Source organism: Pelecanus crispus, chromosome 3, assembly GCF_030463565.1.
Source record: "Pelecanus crispus isolate bPelCri1 chromosome 3, bPelCri1.pri, whole genome shotgun sequence".
Taxonomy (NCBI): Eukaryota; Metazoa; Chordata; class Aves; order Pelecaniformes; family Pelecanidae; genus Pelecanus; species Pelecanus crispus.
The window spans coordinates 81,092,752-81,109,581 of record NC_134645.1 but is presented as its reverse complement, the minus strand read 5'-3'; the positions used below and the strand labels follow the sequence as shown (position 1 = coordinate 81,109,581).

Below are 16,830 nucleotides of genomic sequence, written 5' to 3'. Positions count from 1 at the left end.
TGTTTTCATAAGCTTCCATAACAAAGATTGAATTTAAAAAAAATAGAAACAGCTTTATTTTCACATACAGGTAATGAGAGATAAAGTTCTTGTAATAGCTTGATCTTTATCTTGCAACAAAAAGCTTTTCAGAATTAAGCGTTCTGGACAGTCTTGAAGCTACGCAACTAATCTCTAATACAAGGTTATTAATTTTATTTTACTGCTAGGAGGCTACGATGCTTATAATAAGACTACAATACTTTAAAAAAAAGCTATGAAAAGACATGCCTTTTTTCCAAATAACAGAGCAGTGTAGATAACTGTCCAAACGCTTTGTTTTAAAAAGTATTTTTAGAGAAAATTGCTAGGCATTACTAATGACATCTCATCATGTTTGCCCTTTCTTCAAATGTTTCTGAAAAAAACCCGTACTGCTTCAAAATAGCAATATCGTAAAAAATTAACAGTATTAAGTATGACCATTATAGTCTATTCTCCCTTTTAATAGTCACCTAATAAGCTCTGTTTTTCTAAACTTGAAATGGTTTAAGTCAACCATAGTACACTCAATCTCTCAATACCTCAAAAAAAATCAATTTATATGTAATAACAGTTCTTAAATGCAGAATTGAGTTTCACTCTCTTCCCACTTCCTGACACAATGCTCAGAGGTTATATTAACAGGAAAGGATAAGCACATGCACACATGGGTACAAAATGCTTATATTCAGATATCAAGTTTTCACACCCATGCCCATCCACCACATAAGTATTAGCAATAAGCATGGCATCCTGTGTTTTTATCCTGTTCTTTCATCCTGTCCTTTACCAGCATCCTGTACTTTTATCCTGTACCACCAAACACCAAAATGCCGTGAAATCCTTTTGAGGTAAGGTTAATGGGAATGCAATGAGCTGTGAGCGAGGACTGGGGTCACAGTCAACCCACTCCAACCAATCTTATCTCACCAGAGGATTAGAAACAGCACGGAAGAATTTTACCCTGGAGTGGGAGCAGCAATATTAGGTAGTACCAAGATGCCCTTCCTCTCCCCCAGCTGCTGTAAGGTACAAGTGTTCATTACTCCATTACAAATAAAAAGAGAAGAAATGCTGCCTGCATTCTCTACATTAGCTGGAGCCATATCCAAGTTGCAGACCCACTGTTTGTCCTTAAAGAGCCAAATAAACTTTACAGCCTCGGTTCCTCTACTTCCATCTTAAAGCAGGGGATTAAGACAGATCTCTGAAGACAGCCTCGAGACCTACAGATCAAAAATGCACCAAAAAATTACAGAGAAACCTTCATATTTATACTACTACATAGGGACACCCAGTATAGTGGGCAGATATACACAGAAGTATGGTTCCTAATACAGTAAACCTTTACAGAAGGACTTTCTCAGGACTTATCTTCAAGGTTTTGAACATGAGTGCCAAGTACTACCTATCTACAGTAGCAGGCAAAAAACCCTACTGCTTCAAAATAGCAAATAGTAAAAATTAACAAAATAGTATTAAGTGTCACCATTATATTCTATTCTCTCTTTTAATAGTCACCTAATAAGCTATATTTTTTAAATACTTCTGTACTCTGCCTAGCCTCAAAGCAAAAAGGCTGGACTAGAACACAGGTTCTCAAACTGCCTGTGCTACTTCCTAGAGGCATGGCATCTTCAAAGATTAGCAGGGAATAGACTCATTTAACCAGTTTTTTTAAGTTTTTCTTTGTATTAACCTAGTGTTCTTTAAGAAAACTTTTGCTACATCTCAGAAACAGAAACATTTGACAGGGGAGGGTGCAGGGGAAAAAGGTTAGTGAGCACCAGGACAACATATAGCTAGGAGGGTGGGGACAACGGACACCACACTGTCAAAAAAACCCCCACACGCTTTATATGGATTTCTACCACAATGAAAGTAAACTGAACAGCTTTTATCCATTTCATATCAATATTTTCTCCTAGATATGAAAATGCAGCAGCTCATTTTGTTTTCCCCCGTTCCTACAGTAGGTTCTTCTGTTCTTACACTTCAAGAAGGAAGATCTATGTTCCAAGCAGAATAGCTCCTGCAGCTTTTTTTCTCTCAGAGAAGAGACTGCAAGAGCAAACTTTCATTAACATCATCCCTGCATTCACAGCTATTATTCTTTGGGGTTTTTGAACTGTTTTCAACATCTTGTTTTGTTCAAGTTACTGTAAAAGACTCAGAATAGAGACTTTTATTCTTTCCAGCAGCTTTGCAATACATTATGAATACCCAGTGCCCTAAAACAGGATAATTTATTTAACATAGACCTAAATCAACTCAAAAATTGGATGGAACGACAAGCTTTCACAGATACATGTACTTTACCTATGAAGCACATCGCAATCTATGACCACCTGTTTCAGCACAGCTTTATAATTACATGGCTCAATTCAGCAGCATAGATGTAAGTCAAAAAGTACACAAAGTTCAGCAAACACATCAGCATTGTGCAACAACTGGTGCACTATCCAACTAAATTCATTCACCTCTTGCGCTCCATTTCCTTTCTAGATGCTGTTTAATCCACACAAGCCTACAGTGAAACTGGTTCAAAGCAAGTCCAACAACATGAAGATACTTTGATGGGCACTTATCCATCCACAATTGCTGAGAAAAAACATCGTTTCTTCAACTCTCGCAATTAACTTTTTGAAAAACAACTTTAAACATTCCCATTTCAGAAAATACTATTTAGTTAAGTGAATCTGCACCAGATTTAACTTCTTAGCAACTGTATTTTTTATTCCAAATGAAGAACAGTCCTTGCAATAGTTTTCCTCACAGTAATTATGCTAAAGTTATACCAATATTTACCCAAAACAGAGGTAATCCACAGAAAGTATGAACTGCTTTTTTTGTTTTGTTTTCTTTTTTAAATAATAAAAAAGACATACATGTTTTAAAGATACAACTCAAGGATAAACAACACGGCAGTTTCACCATCACCACCACTGAAAGAATCAGTCTTCTCCCCTCCCAGCTCACAGTCACATCCTACACCATCCCAGACATCCACAAAGTGAGTCCTACCCAGAAAATAATAACACATGAAAAGACAGAAAAAAGCGCCAGAAATTCATTTTAGTGCAAATGAGTTTCTTCCAGTCCCCCACACTGCCCAGGTGCCCTATTTGGTACAAGGGAGGGGGAGAAATACAAGCCTTGCTCTATTAGAGCACTGCTACCTTGAAGCAGTTATGAAACTGCAGCCCAAGACACAAAGCTGAACAATTAACCTTTTACAAGAGCCTTATTAGCTCTACAACAAACACCGAGGACATAACTGGGACAAATCCATTTTACAAAGTCAATTACCTGCTTGTTTGGCTTATCAAAGCTGAGGTAATGAAATTACAGGACAGTTCACAGGGTGACTGCCACACCACAGCAAAACCCTCCCAAATACAAATATTGATCCCTACTGCAGGCTGCAGCAACACCTCACATGGACTCTCTCAGAATGCCTCGAAAAAGCAGGTTCAGACACCCAGGAAATACAAGCAGCTCAAATTTTACTCAGGACTTGAGACAAGTTAAATCATGCCACTCTTCAAGACAGCAGTATTGAAAAGGCCTTTCCAAAGTTTATTTTAAAAAGAACTAAGAGAAAAATCTTAATGACTTGCCAAAAAACTATCCTGCTAAAAATCTGACATCAGATAACACATTTTGAATTTTCTCGAAGTAGTAAACCAGTATAGATATATTCTTACATTCCAATCTTCCCTATGGCAAAAACAAACTTTTTTTTTCCCCTCCCCTTTAATTTACTCTATGGGCATTTACTGCAAAACTACAGCACAGAACAATCCTAAAACATTACAGAGCATCAACAATTCCCAGATTTTTGGTGCTAAACCTCACTTGAAGAGAACTGTGAAATGTTTTGCACTCTCACTCCTCCCCCTCCGCTGGCTCTCTCTGTGGTGTCAAGTACCAGCAACCTCTGGTCGTGCATTTGTAGAAGGAAACAGCAGGCACTGAAGGCTCGACCTCCATGCTATAAGCATTTCACTTTTGCTTCAGACTACCTCTAGTCTGCTCTCATAAGTCAATGTGGCTGAAGCACATCTTTCAACCTAGTTTTTACCAAAAAATTAACCTGCTCTGTGTCTTTCAGGTACTCTGGTTCACATTGCAAAAGGGTCTCGAACTCAGGGGGACAGGCATGTGCTTTGCTTCACAGAAGTTCGCTCCGATCCAGACTTCTCACTCCTAGCAGGCTCTGCTGCAGCTGAAGCTGAAAGACGGCTAGTCCACCTGGACCTCACCAACTCTGCCCAGGGCCACAAAGCATCTCTACGGCTGGACCCTCTAGCACAGGTAGGACAAAACACAATTCCAGAACAAAAATGCTAGTTGGTCCTAGACAGAGAGAGCAGAGGTCTTGGCAGAGCTAATTCAGTTTGGCCCTGTACTGTGTGCCTCACCAGTTGGAAAACCTGCTCTAAATCAGTATCAAAATAAACATGTCTTATCAAAGTCTAGATATTTGTGCTCATTACAGGAATCAAAAGCTGGAAATTTTCTCTTCTGAAGACATAGGTCTTCTCTTAGCTTCCGATATTGTACATGTGTTCTGGTTTGTTTGGGGGTTTTTCTGAGTGAACGATTCTGAAAACAAGAAGTCATGGCTAAACAATCAGTACTTTGCATCATGACAAGGTTTTAATTAATTCCTGAAATCCAGTTCAAATGGTGGAACAGGTATGGCTGAATACATACAAAGTCATGTGAAGGCTAATCAGAGGATTTTGCTAGAAACAAGTTGTACAAGTGCCATCCGCTTAAACAACTAGAACACCACAATGAAGCAAGACAGCGCTCCAGTAGTCCTGAATGTGATCTGCACAACACCTCAACTCTTTTATTTGAAAAGAGCCTGCAGAACAGAACTCAGCCAGGAGACAGTAGGCACGCTATTAAACCGTATGCTAAAAATTGGACCATACTCACATTTTAAAATCCATTAAGACAATTATGAGGCAGAAATCATTCTTTCATTTCCATTCATTGCCATGCCTGGTGATTTTCACTTAGTTGACTCATTTTTGGACCAACAGCGTAATAAAATTTACTTTGTGTTTTGGAAAGTATGGTTTGATACAGCTTTGTAAGAATCTCACACTAATTGCAGAACGATATGCAGTAGGCCCTCCACACACTCAACAATGCTGGCTAGAGGGAAAGAAATGAGTAATGTTTAATGGCAGGCCTATTTGGAAACTGGGTACAATCCATACAGCCATATTCCAAAGTTAGGTTTTCATTTTCTGCCATTCTGTAAGGATATCTGAAGATCAACTATAAGGCTAGTAAAGTGTTTACAAGTTTGACAGCATTTCTATGGCTTTTCCTGCTTCTGTAAGCCCCTTGAAACAAGTTAACAGCGCTGAGCGTCACTGCTGGCCATACCATTCTGCACAGCGTCTCAATTAAGGCACATCAGTTTTCCCGAGAAGCAGCTGCTAAGAACTACAGAGGACGTAAAACATTACTCAAGAACAATTTTCCCTCCTATTGCCTCCTGCTCTTCTCCAGAACAAAAATAAAACAAAAATCTTGAGGTTTGAGGAGAGGTTACAGGAGAGGCATCTTCTCTCTCTGATCCCCCGCTCCTTAAATACAACCCAAAGATTACAAAATGTCTTCAACAACAGTAACGCCTCCCTCTTGCAACAGTCAGGACTCTGCAAGACAAGGCAGAGAAACCTTTCCTTAGAAAGAACTAACTCCTCAGCTGTACAACAGGCAGTATCTGGAGGGCAGAGATCAATCCTCCAAAGAGCTTCTCTAGCCAGTGCCCTGTCAGAAGCCCCAGGCACGTTTGTCAGCAACCAAGATTGTAAACAGCCATGATTTAGCACCAAAACAGCATTTGTTCCATCGATTTTTTTGTACTTACTCCTTAGTAGAGGGTATAGGAGTAAGATTTCATTGCTGAGTATTTCTTTCACATCTAAACCTAAGTTAAACAGAACCACACAATCCATTTAAAATGGCATCTGAAAACACTAAATAACCACCAGATACCGAATGTAAAAAAGATGCAGCAAATGAAAGGGATTTTTCTCAGACTGCAAAGCACAAGTGTTCTCAAGAGGTCAGCAGTTTCAGCGATGGGAATCAGCATCGAGCACCCTTGGTCTACCGAGGACTTACTATCCTGCCTTCAAACACAATTTCTACAGCCTTTTTAATCTCAAAATTGCAGTTAAAAATGTGTTCCTGGCAGCCTATATACCAAAATGCCTTCTCTCTCCAAGAATAGAGGGATGCAGGAAAGACAAAGAGGGAAATGACTGGGAAAATGAAATTTAGAAATATTCAGCGAAACTTTCTAACATCGCTTGGGCCACAAAACATCAGCCCGAAGGACCGGGCCAGAAATCTAGCACTTTAGGGCATTTAACGTGACTTGCATTGGGGAAAAATTAAATCCCTATTTTCACGCTCGCTGTGACCTTACAGCATACAAAAGCAGAGCCTGGTAACTTTTCCTCTTTGGCCTCAACTCCAAAACAACGTTCAGTAGTTTATTCTTTTCCCACGATGAAAATTCAGGTCATCCGCCCTGAAACACCCCGGCAAGGCATGGGGGGGGTCGGGGAAGGAGGAAGGAACACAACCAAAAAAAGCCTTACACCCCAGCGCAGCAATGACTCTGCAGGAGCAGAGGCGCGGAGCAGAGCGGGCTTTCGGGGAGGCGGGCTCGGACCCTCCCGCTTGCCGCCTGCCCCCGGGTACCCCTAAATGGCTGACAGCGACTACACGAGCCCGCCGAGCCCGCCCACCCCCCCCCCCGAAGCGGCGGCCCCCGGCGTCGCGCTCCGCCGGGCTCCCCGCAGGGCCGGCCGGGCACCCCGGGCGGGGCGGAGCGGAGCGGCGCCGCTGCGGGCCCGGCCCGGCCCGGCGGGAGGCCCGGCTCGGTGGGAGGCCCGGCCCGGCCCCCCGCCGGCGGGGGGGAAAAGGGGGGAGTAGCGGGAGGGGAGGCAGCCCCCGCGGCAGCAGGCGGAGGCGCAGGCCGGGCCCGGGGCAGGGCCGCTCACCGGCGTGCTGGTCCCGCGGCCACAGGTAGTAGGTGGCGGGGATGACGATGAGCCCCACGAAGCTGGTGAGGAAGTAGAAGAACGTGTTGCCGCTGTCGTCGTACTGGAACTGCTGCCCCGCCATGGCCGCTCAGCGCCGACCGCCGCCGCTGGCGTCCCCGCCGGCGGCCCGGTCTCGCCGTCCCGGCTCGCGCGGGGCCGAGCCAGCCGCTCCGGGATCCCGCGAGAACGGGCGCTCCCCCCGCCCCCCCCCCCCCGGGCGCCGCCGCGGAAGGAGACGTGTCACTATGCAGCCACCATAGGCGTTCTGGCGTCACGGCCCGGCGCGCGCGCGCGCGCCTACCCGCAACCCCCGCCCGGCCGAAAGCCCCGCCCCTCGCCTTCCGCCGCGCCGCCAGAGGCGCCTGAGGAGAGACAGGGCGGGGGGTGGGGGGAGGCGGCCGCGTCCCCTCGCGTCCCCGTCCCCGTCCCCGTCCCGAGGGGCGCCCTGACCCCGGCCGGCTCCCGCGGGCGGCTGTCGGAAAGCGGTGGCCGGCAGGGAGCGGGGCGCTGAGCCCCGCCTTGCCCCCGGGCCGCCGCCTCTTCCCGCAAGATGGCGCCGCTGCCCCGGGAGAGAGCCGCGGCCGCCTCCCGTTGTTCCCTGCCCCCGTCCCCGCGCGAAGCGGGTGTCCCCGGGAGCTGCTGGGGCTTTGAGGGCGGGGAGGGTCGTGCCTGGCGTTTTGCGGAGGAGCTTCTGCGGGCAGTGCCGGTTTCATCCCAAGCGGGACGGGCGCTGGGCTGCTCTGCGGGCGCCCTGGGCGTGGGGCGGCGAGGTCAGCGCCGGGGATGGGAGCGGGGAAGGCTGCAGGGGCAGGGCTGGGGAAGAGGTGAAGGCGATGAGGGTAGAAGCCGAGAAGCAGCAATCAGGGTGTAAATAAGGGGCCAAAAGGCACGGTATTCTTACAATGAATTCTTACAATTCTTACAAGAACTTGGATAAGGAAAGGAGTTCAGACATAACAAGTCGTCAGGATTTGGAGGGTGGACCCTGAGCTGCTGTGTGAGGGCAAACATTTAAAATGTATCCAACTCTGAACTTAGTTGCAGGAATGATCACACTCTACAAGAGGATGTGACCCTAAAGGTGTGAAATCAAAAGGCAGATACTGTGTGGGCATTCATCACACCATTAACGGCAAGTTACCTCTTTGAAGTAGAAAAGGCTGCTAATAATGCCCATTTATGAGGGTATGCCAGTCTCTACAGCTTCACTGTCCAGTGTACAGCCACTCATAAATGTGATCTCATAAATATCTCACGGTTTCACTAACTTGTAAGTTCAGAGCATGGGAAAACATGACACAGAAACTGCGATGGCGTCATATGCAAGGGAGGCATTAGGCATACCTTGGTGGGAAAGAAGTACTGTCCCAGCATTAAAGAAGACTCTGATGTGGGAAGTGGAAAGAGAAGTAATAACACCACGGCCAATGAGTGGCACCAAATGTCCTGTTGCCATGATATGTAATCCACAGATGGAAGAAATCTGTATAATTTTTCTGGGAAATGATTTTGTGTTAATTAAAATGTTGTAAAAAAAAGATTTTATTTTTTTCATTGATACTCATTAGATCCTTGTAGAGTTCATAGGCAAAGTTTAAGATATTTCCTTCTATGTCTTTTGCTATATACACTGCCTTTGAGTGTTGTACACCCTCTGCAGTGACAACAGCTCTTGCAGTAGCTGTTTTGGAAGATACCTGAATGCAGAAAATTCGCCTCCCTCTGTGGGTTTCTAGTCCTTAATATTTCACAGTGAAAAGCTTCTGTACAGTAAAAAAGATGCAAGGCAGGTAAAAACCTGCACATGTACTTAGCTCAGTTTTGTAAGCCGAGGAAATGCTCTTTCTGCAACTGCGTTCAGTTGTTGAGTCTGTTACTTCAGTCAGATAAAGAGGCAGAGCTCGCAAAGACGATTAAGTTCCTACAGGTTTTGTGAAAGCAACCTGTCAGATGAGGAAGGCTTGTGGCTGCACCAGCGTGAAGGCCCAGCAGTGGGTGAGCTAAGATCTTACTAGACACTGTAAAATCTACACGGGAGACAGTGTGCGTAAGCGTCCTGTAGAAAATCTCTGGTTGATGCATTCAGCTGATTGCAGGAGCCAGATCAGGAAGAAAGCAGTCATCGCTCATGTTGCAGATCATGAGGCTGCTTCTTCATGCCATTGTTTTGGAGCCTAGCTATGGATTTTCTATCAGTTGATGGCAACATCGCTTCTTTGCCCTGTTGGCGAGTGAGGGGGTTGCCTGTGGCATTAACTGACCTAGTGAGGGAATCCTGGGGGGCTGCTCTCGGCCTCACCCTGCCTCTGCTTTCCCCCTGCCAGTCTGTTCCAGCTGTTAGCCAGGAGCCACTGGAAAGGAGGGCCTGAGAAAAATAATTCCTGCCGTCCAGCTCTGGTAGTGCAGGGCTCCCTGGGCAGGAGGTGGGATGCCCAGTAATTGAATAACAGTGAGCAGAGGCCATTCTAACATAAACCCCAACAGTTTGTTTGAGTTCCTTAAGTACCCAGTTTCGCCATAAACAGTGATGGTGATCCCTTGCTTCCCAAGGGAAAGGGAGAAGCAATGTTGCTTTATTCCACTGGCGGCCTGTCTGTATGGTCATCTGGTTAAAAATGACCCCACCTGCTTGGATTTCAGGAGCAGCTGGGTCTACTGGAGGTGAAGACAGCATTATGGGAACTCCCAGTACGTAACTATTTCTAAACTAGAGGGATGTGATCTTCCCAAAATGCTCTTAGAATACTTCAAGCTCCGATTGCGTCAACTCAGAAAAGCACTCTTTTTCACCACACAGCACTGCCATGCTACTAGCAGTCGTAGTGGGCCCTTCCACTTGGGCAGGGTCTGCGCAAGTGGGTTATTGCAGCCGGGGGTCTGCCCCCGGCATCTCAGGGCACACTTCTGCGGTCCGCCTGGCTTCCCTTCAGCACCCTGCACCAGGTTCACCTTGCTTGCTGTTATGTGCGTGGTCATCTGCACAGTGGTTTCACAGTCACCAGCATCTCTTGCACATCCACTGGTGATGTTTCTGATCTCATGGGAGATTGTTGGCTGCTGACCACCTCTACCAGGCATGCATCTTCAGGCTTTTATCAAGGGAATGTTACAAAAATGCAGCATATGGAGTTCAATCCTACCTTAATTCCTATCCACAGAAGCCAGAGACCCAAAGTACTGGCAGGAGAAAAAGTGCTTTGACAAGATCCCATAATCTCTGTGGAAGAAAAGCAACAACAAACTTGGTAAGGTACCAAAGATGACAGTCAAACCAGTTTAGCAGGTAGGAATGGTGAAATTTAGAACATTTCAGCTGTAACAGATATGTAGTTTCCAAACAGAATAGAAGATTTTATGATTGTGAAATGGAAATTACAATCTAGCAGATATGCCTACAGCTGTGGGAGCTAGTGTCCCAGATGTCATGACCTTCATGATCTTCTGTGAGGTGGTGGACTGCCTTCCCACAGCCGATGGAGTCTGGAGAGCAGGCATTTCCAGAGGTAGTGATAGATGGTGTTATGGAAATCACGCATGCCCGCCACCACAGCAGGGTTCGACTCTAGGTTTCTGCTGAATCAATAAGCTGAAAAAAGATTCTTCTATAAAATCCTTTTTATTAATAGCATCACAGCTCAAGCTGGGTGCCTCTGAAGAGGGACCCCAAACAAAGAAATCCCTGGGCAATTATACCCTCACAATCTAAGTTCCCCACCCCTCACGCAACAGTTCAGACCAATAGTGGTATTAAGGTCTGGGGTCTTCTTGCTTTTTATTGGTTTGATTTCCTTGCTGTTTTGTTACTAAGTGGTTGCTAAGTGGATATCTTCTTCTACAATATACAGTGGTTCTCCATCCTGTTTCACATCCTCTCAGTTCAGTTTCAGCCAGTTCCATAGTTAGCTATTCAGCATGTTGTAATACGGTTGTTACAGTTCATATACTGTAATCTATAGGCTTTGTCTACTCTAGCTATTAGAGTAGAGCTACTAGCAGTAAGTTTTTACTAACTTTTTCTACAACAGTCCTCCCTTTGTTGGCATTAACATTCCTGTTACCATTTGGGAGCAGAATATTTGTAGCCTCTAAGGTGTCAGCATAGTTGAGTACAGCAAATTCAGTTATAACACTGAATACAAACAAACAGTATTGCAAAGATCATTATAAAAATTAATAACCCATAAAGAAATCATTTTGCCCAGGCTCCTAAATCTGGGACCCAGGAGGTGAGCCAAGACCATATTTCTTGGAATCCTGCTAAAATATTGTCCAGTTGTACTTTATGCATTAATTTTACTTGTTCCCACAACTTCCGGATATCAGCCAAAATCCTTCCACTCCGGTCAATGTCCGTGCAACAACTGGTATTAATAACTGTACCTACCCCCACTTGTGAAGCTAACAAAGTATCTAATGCCATTCTATTTTGCAGTGTAATTTTGGAGAGTTGCAAAACCTCTTCTTGTAACACCGCAATTGCATCAGCAGTATTATTGCCAAGAATTTCTATTGCTGCTGAAATGTTAACTAAGGCCTTTTCTAATTCATTCACTCCGAACCAGGGAAGAAACCATCTAGCGAAGGAGTGGAATGCGGTCAGCCTTTCTACTAGTGGATTACTATGTTTGGTCCTACAAACAAATGTTCATTACCATGATCCTGATTCCATAGTCAAATTTGAAAACACAGAAATGTTAGGAGTAACGGTTCCTAAGGTACAAGTTCCCAACCAGTCTCCTGGTAATGTTTTGCAAGCTCTCTTGCCACATGTCCAAAACCACCCTTTTGCCTCAGGTACAGGCCAAGGCGTATTGGAAAAGTCCTCAAGTATTCCCACTATGCCTGTTTTCAATGTTTGGTTACAATTGTTAACGTTGCCCACAAGGGTAGTACCATTGTATAGGAGCCTAAGTTGGCTAAGGAGGGCCTGACGTTTTACACCTGTTGCATAGTTGCTCTTTGTTCCTGGGATTACCACCTCCCATTTTTGTGAATCAATGTGGTCTCGATGGAAAGCAGTTATTTGGTATAGGGAGCCCTAACAGGGGAATGCTTGAAGCTGAGTGACTTGGGAGGTGAGTACATATCCAACAGTTGGGTTTCTTAGTAATTTGGACTATGGTTTGTGACAAGTTAAAATAGAGGTTTTCTCTCCACTCATAATGGGGCTGTACAGACTTAGATATTCCCTTTACCTGTGTAATAAGCACAGCGAATGTTAGTAACTTTACCCATAAAATCTCCATAATCTCTCCTATAAGGGTGGTGTATATACCAAGGGGATAACACTCCTTATTAACAGTCTTAGATGGTCCACTTAACTAGGCGTCTGGGGAGTCCCGTGTCCAAGTAGCTCTGGAAAAGAAACAAAAATTACACAAATTTGGAACTCGGTCAATTATTTCTGCAGTGAAATGCTACTGTCTGATTCAATAGATTCTGGTACTCCATACCTAGGAATAATTCCTTTAAGAATAGCTTTTTTTACTCCTCCAGTGTCTGCTTTTCTTGTTGGGAAAGCCTCTACCCATCCTGATAATTGGTCTACTATCATTAGCAAATGTTTATATCCACACACTGCAGGCATATCAGCATAATCTGCAATCTTTGGAATGGGAAAAATGCCCATGGTCGATTTCCCAATTCACACACAGGTTTTATATTTGAGAATTTTTGACAGGTGGGACAGACATTAATAATTCTTTTAGAGGCTGCATAGACACCTGGGGCCACGCATACTTGCTGTACTTAATTAGCCACTGCTTCCATTCCTCCATGAGCTTTATCATGGAACCATCTAGTTATAGTCGCCAGGTATTTCTTCGGAAAGACAGGTTTTCCCCCTGTTGTCCATATTACATCTTCATCTTCCACTGCTTCCCACTTTTTCCACTGTTCCTTTTCTTCACTTGTCACATCTGATTGGTATACTTCTTTTGGATGGTCAACATCAGGCCATGAGCTCTTATCTGAAGTAACTGCCATAATCTTCACCACAGCTTGACAAGCTGTGGCTTTCGCTGCTGCATCAGCTAAGACTTTCCCTTTGCTGGTTACAGTAGTGTCCCTTGTACAGGCTGGACAATGATACACAGCAATCTCTTTGGGAAGTTGAATTGCATCCCACAAGTCCCAAATTTCTGTTCCATTAGCCACAGCTTTTCCCAAGGAGATGAGAAACCCCCGTTCTTTCCAAAATATGCCTCTTGCATGGCATGCACCAAAAGCATACCTTGAATCTGTGCAGATTGTTACTCGCTTTATACTTCCCAGGTGAGCTGCTCGGGCTAACACAATTAACTCTGCCCCTTGAGCTCTAACTGTTCCTGGAAGGGGTCTGGTGTCTACAACCTGCCATTGGTCCGCAATTACGCAGCCAGTCTTTCTTTGCCTGTGTGAATAGTAGGACGATCCACCTGTGAATAAAAGAAGATCTAGGTTTTGTAAGGGGAGGTCTGTGAGATCTGCTCGTGTCTTGCTAATAGTCTGGATTACCATGTCACATCGGTGATGCTCTTCCCCTTCCCCAGGTATTGGCAGTAGTGTTGCCGAGGTTCAATGTATGACACCTATTTAGAGTCACGTTATCTGCATTTAAAAGAGTTAGCTTGTGTCTATGTGCACATTGGGGAGACAAGGCTTGTGTCACATATTGCTTGAGAAGTAATTCAACTTCATGTGGCACATAGATCGTAATTAGGTACCCTAACACTAAAGATCGACTTTTTTCCACTGTTGTAGCTGCCACTGCCACTGATCCGGCACACATTGGAGCTCCAGCTGCCACCCGATCCAGCTGAACAGAATAATATGCCACAGATCTCTGATGAGGTCCTAATTTCTGCATTAACACTCCACTACCCACCCCTTTTCATTCATGTATATACAGATCAAAAGGTTTTGTGTAGTCTGGAAGTCCTAAAGCTGGAGCCAGAAGCCAAGGCCCCTTTTGTAGCTCTAAAGGCTTTTTCCCGTTCTGGCCCCCATGTAATGGGTTCTATTTCTTCTTTTTTTGTTGCCTCTGTCAGATGTTTGGTTAGTTCCCCTAATCCTGGTAACCACAGTTGGCAAAAACCAGCTGCACCTAAAAACCCTCATAGCTGTTTTTACGTAACTTGCCGAGGAATTTCAGTTATAGCTTTTACTCTTTCTGGATCTATTACCTGCTATCCTTCCTTTAAAATGAATCCCAGATATTTTACTTCCTTTTGACACAGCTGGAGCTTGGATGGAGATGCGTGATGTCCCTTGGTTGCTAAGGCAGTATGTAAATGTATCTTTTAAACAGTCGTTAAAATTTCTACTAGCTATTAGTAAATCATCTACATATTGCACTGAAACTGATTCGCCAGGTAACTCAATATCCTTTAAATCTTCTTTTAATATCCGAGAAAATATGGTGGGAGACCCAGTAGACCCCTGTGGAAGGTGAGTCCATGTCAGCTGTTGTCCCTTCCAAGTGAAAGCAAACAAGGGCTGGCTTTCTTCGTCTGTGGGAATACTGAAGAATGCTGAGGTCAAACCGGTCACAGCAAAACACTTAGCCCGACGCAGTATTTGCAAGAGTACAGTAGAGGGATCTGGCACTACAGGGTGTGGGACGATAACGTGCTGGTTAATTGCTCTTGAATCTTGAATAAATCGAAACTCAGGATCCCCATCTTTATCCAATCTGTTTTTTCTTCCTGGTAACATTGGGCTATTATATGGGGATTCACACAGTTTCAAGATTCCTTGGGCAAGGCACCGATCTATTTGCTTTTGAATACTTTTCCCTGCTTCCCGGGGACTGGACACCGCTTTACAGCAGGGGGCGCGGCTCCCCTTGTTGTTACGTGTCTGAGGTGTGCCGATGTCACCAGTCCCACGTCAGCTCCCGATTTACTCCACAGTTCCCCGGGCACCGCTTCCAGGGTTTTTGGTATCTCTAGGGCGGGATCCTGGACTTCGGTTATTAGGCATATCCCTGCGGTTATCAAATCAGTACCCCTGGGTGACAGATGCAATTGTACATACAGGGTTTAGAGGAGATCTCTTCCTAATAAACAACTTGGGGACTCTTCTGCTATTACAAATCTCCCCCACACCCCTTTATTTCCTATTGTTACTAGTAATGGTTTACTTAAAACATGTTCCCCTTTTCCCGTTGCCCCTTGAATGAATAGCTTGTCCTGTGATACGGATCACTTTGGTACAAAATTTAAAAGTCATAGTGTTCCTCCTGTGTCGACTAAAAATTCAACTTCCTTTCCTTCTATTTTACGAGCTATATGTCCCTTATGATTCAGCTGAGCTTTCCACATCCCATAGATCCCAATTTCCACAGAATCTTCCGAGTACCCTGCCTCCAGTCATTGCAGATTACTTCTTGATCCCTGTCTTACACCTCCCATGTCCAGTTCCCTTCAAGGCTCCCTCAGGTGAAGCGGGCATTCTCTTTGCCAGTGACCAAGTTTCCCACAGTAATGACACTTTTCCTCCCAGGTCTGATAGCTTCCACTAAATTCCAGATCGCTGTCTGACAGTTGGCTCTGACTCCTGCACTATTATAATCCCAATTTCAATCATTTGCTGGCCAGGGATTCCTATTTCCCCCAGCCTGTCACATCAATTCTGCATTCTTTTCAATTATTTTATCCCTTTCATCAGATCGAAATAACTCCTTCAATAACATCTGAGTATCCCCACCATGATGGATTATATCCAATACAAATGTTGGGCAAACCAATCCGCATCTTCCCTCAGTCTATGCATTTTACTCCCACACCCAGCTAAATCTACTGGATTCCAGGGTTGATTAGTAAATACATGTGACACTGGAGGAGGAGCATTAGCTCCCGCCACTACAGGCTGCATCACAGCTGGATTTGGAAGAACATTAGCAGAAGCAGTAGCTGGAGGAGTGGCAGAAGCAGTAGCAAAAGATGGGTCAGAAGAAAGTGGAGAGGGGGGTGCATAGGGTGCAGCAGATTCCACAAGCATATCTGTTGGATCACTTACGACTGCTGCAGCTAGAGTCATAACCTGGGTTCTCTGTGAACTTTTCCGACGACCTTCTTTATGGTGGTCATATGCCCAACTGTCCCATACATACTAAAAATCCATTTGATAAGATTCTTCATCTTCCAGAATATGTTGTAGTGAAGTTAATTTCTTTTGGTCAAAGAATCCTTCATGGGGCCAAGCCCCCATCCAGTCTTCGCCAGCCATTCCTCCTGGCACAATGCTATTGCTCTTTTTTTTGATAGACTTGCAGTGCCATCTGTTTTTCTCCAATTTTCTAGCACCTCAGCTAAGGGCATCCCCTTCTCTATGCTGGGTACATTTCCCATATCTGTGTGCCAGCTTCATGCACCTTACACTAATCAGGCTGCACGCACCTCTCCTAGTGTGCTTCCACGCTGGGGCTTGAACCCACTCAAACCCAGAATATTCAGAACTCAGTAGCGGAATTTTAACACTCACCAGTTGGCGCCTCCCATCCTCAAAGTTCCCAGGTGAACTCACCCAATGCCAGCAGCTGGACATATGGAGACGAGAGGGTCTGATGTCCAGTGGTGGTTCCCTAGAGTCCCATCTGGGTCACCAAACTGTTATGGAAATCACGCATGCCCGCCACCATAACAGGGTTCGACTCTAGGTTTCTGCTGAATCAATAAGCTGAAAAAAGATTCTTCTATAAAGTCCTTTTTATTAATAGTGATACAGCTCGAGCTGGGTGCCT

The 16,830-nt window shown here is 44.9% G+C and overlaps 1 protein-coding gene across 3 annotated transcripts in view; it reads right to left on the bottom strand.

The window, feature by feature from the left end:
• Positions 1–7,203, bottom strand: part of SEC63 (SEC63 protein translocation regulator) — a 64,507-nt gene extending 57,304 nt beyond the window's left edge. For all 3 annotated transcript variants that reach the window (XM_075707932.1, XM_075707931.1, XM_075707933.1), the window contains exon 1: positions 7,065–7,203. In XM_075707932.1, coding sequence (XP_075564047.1) covers positions 7,065–7,188 — 124 coding nt within the window. In that variant the 5' untranslated portion in view covers positions 7,189–7,203. The remainder of the gene's footprint in view (positions 1–7,064) is intronic.
• Between the last annotated feature and the right edge of the window lie 9,627 nt (positions 7,204–16,830).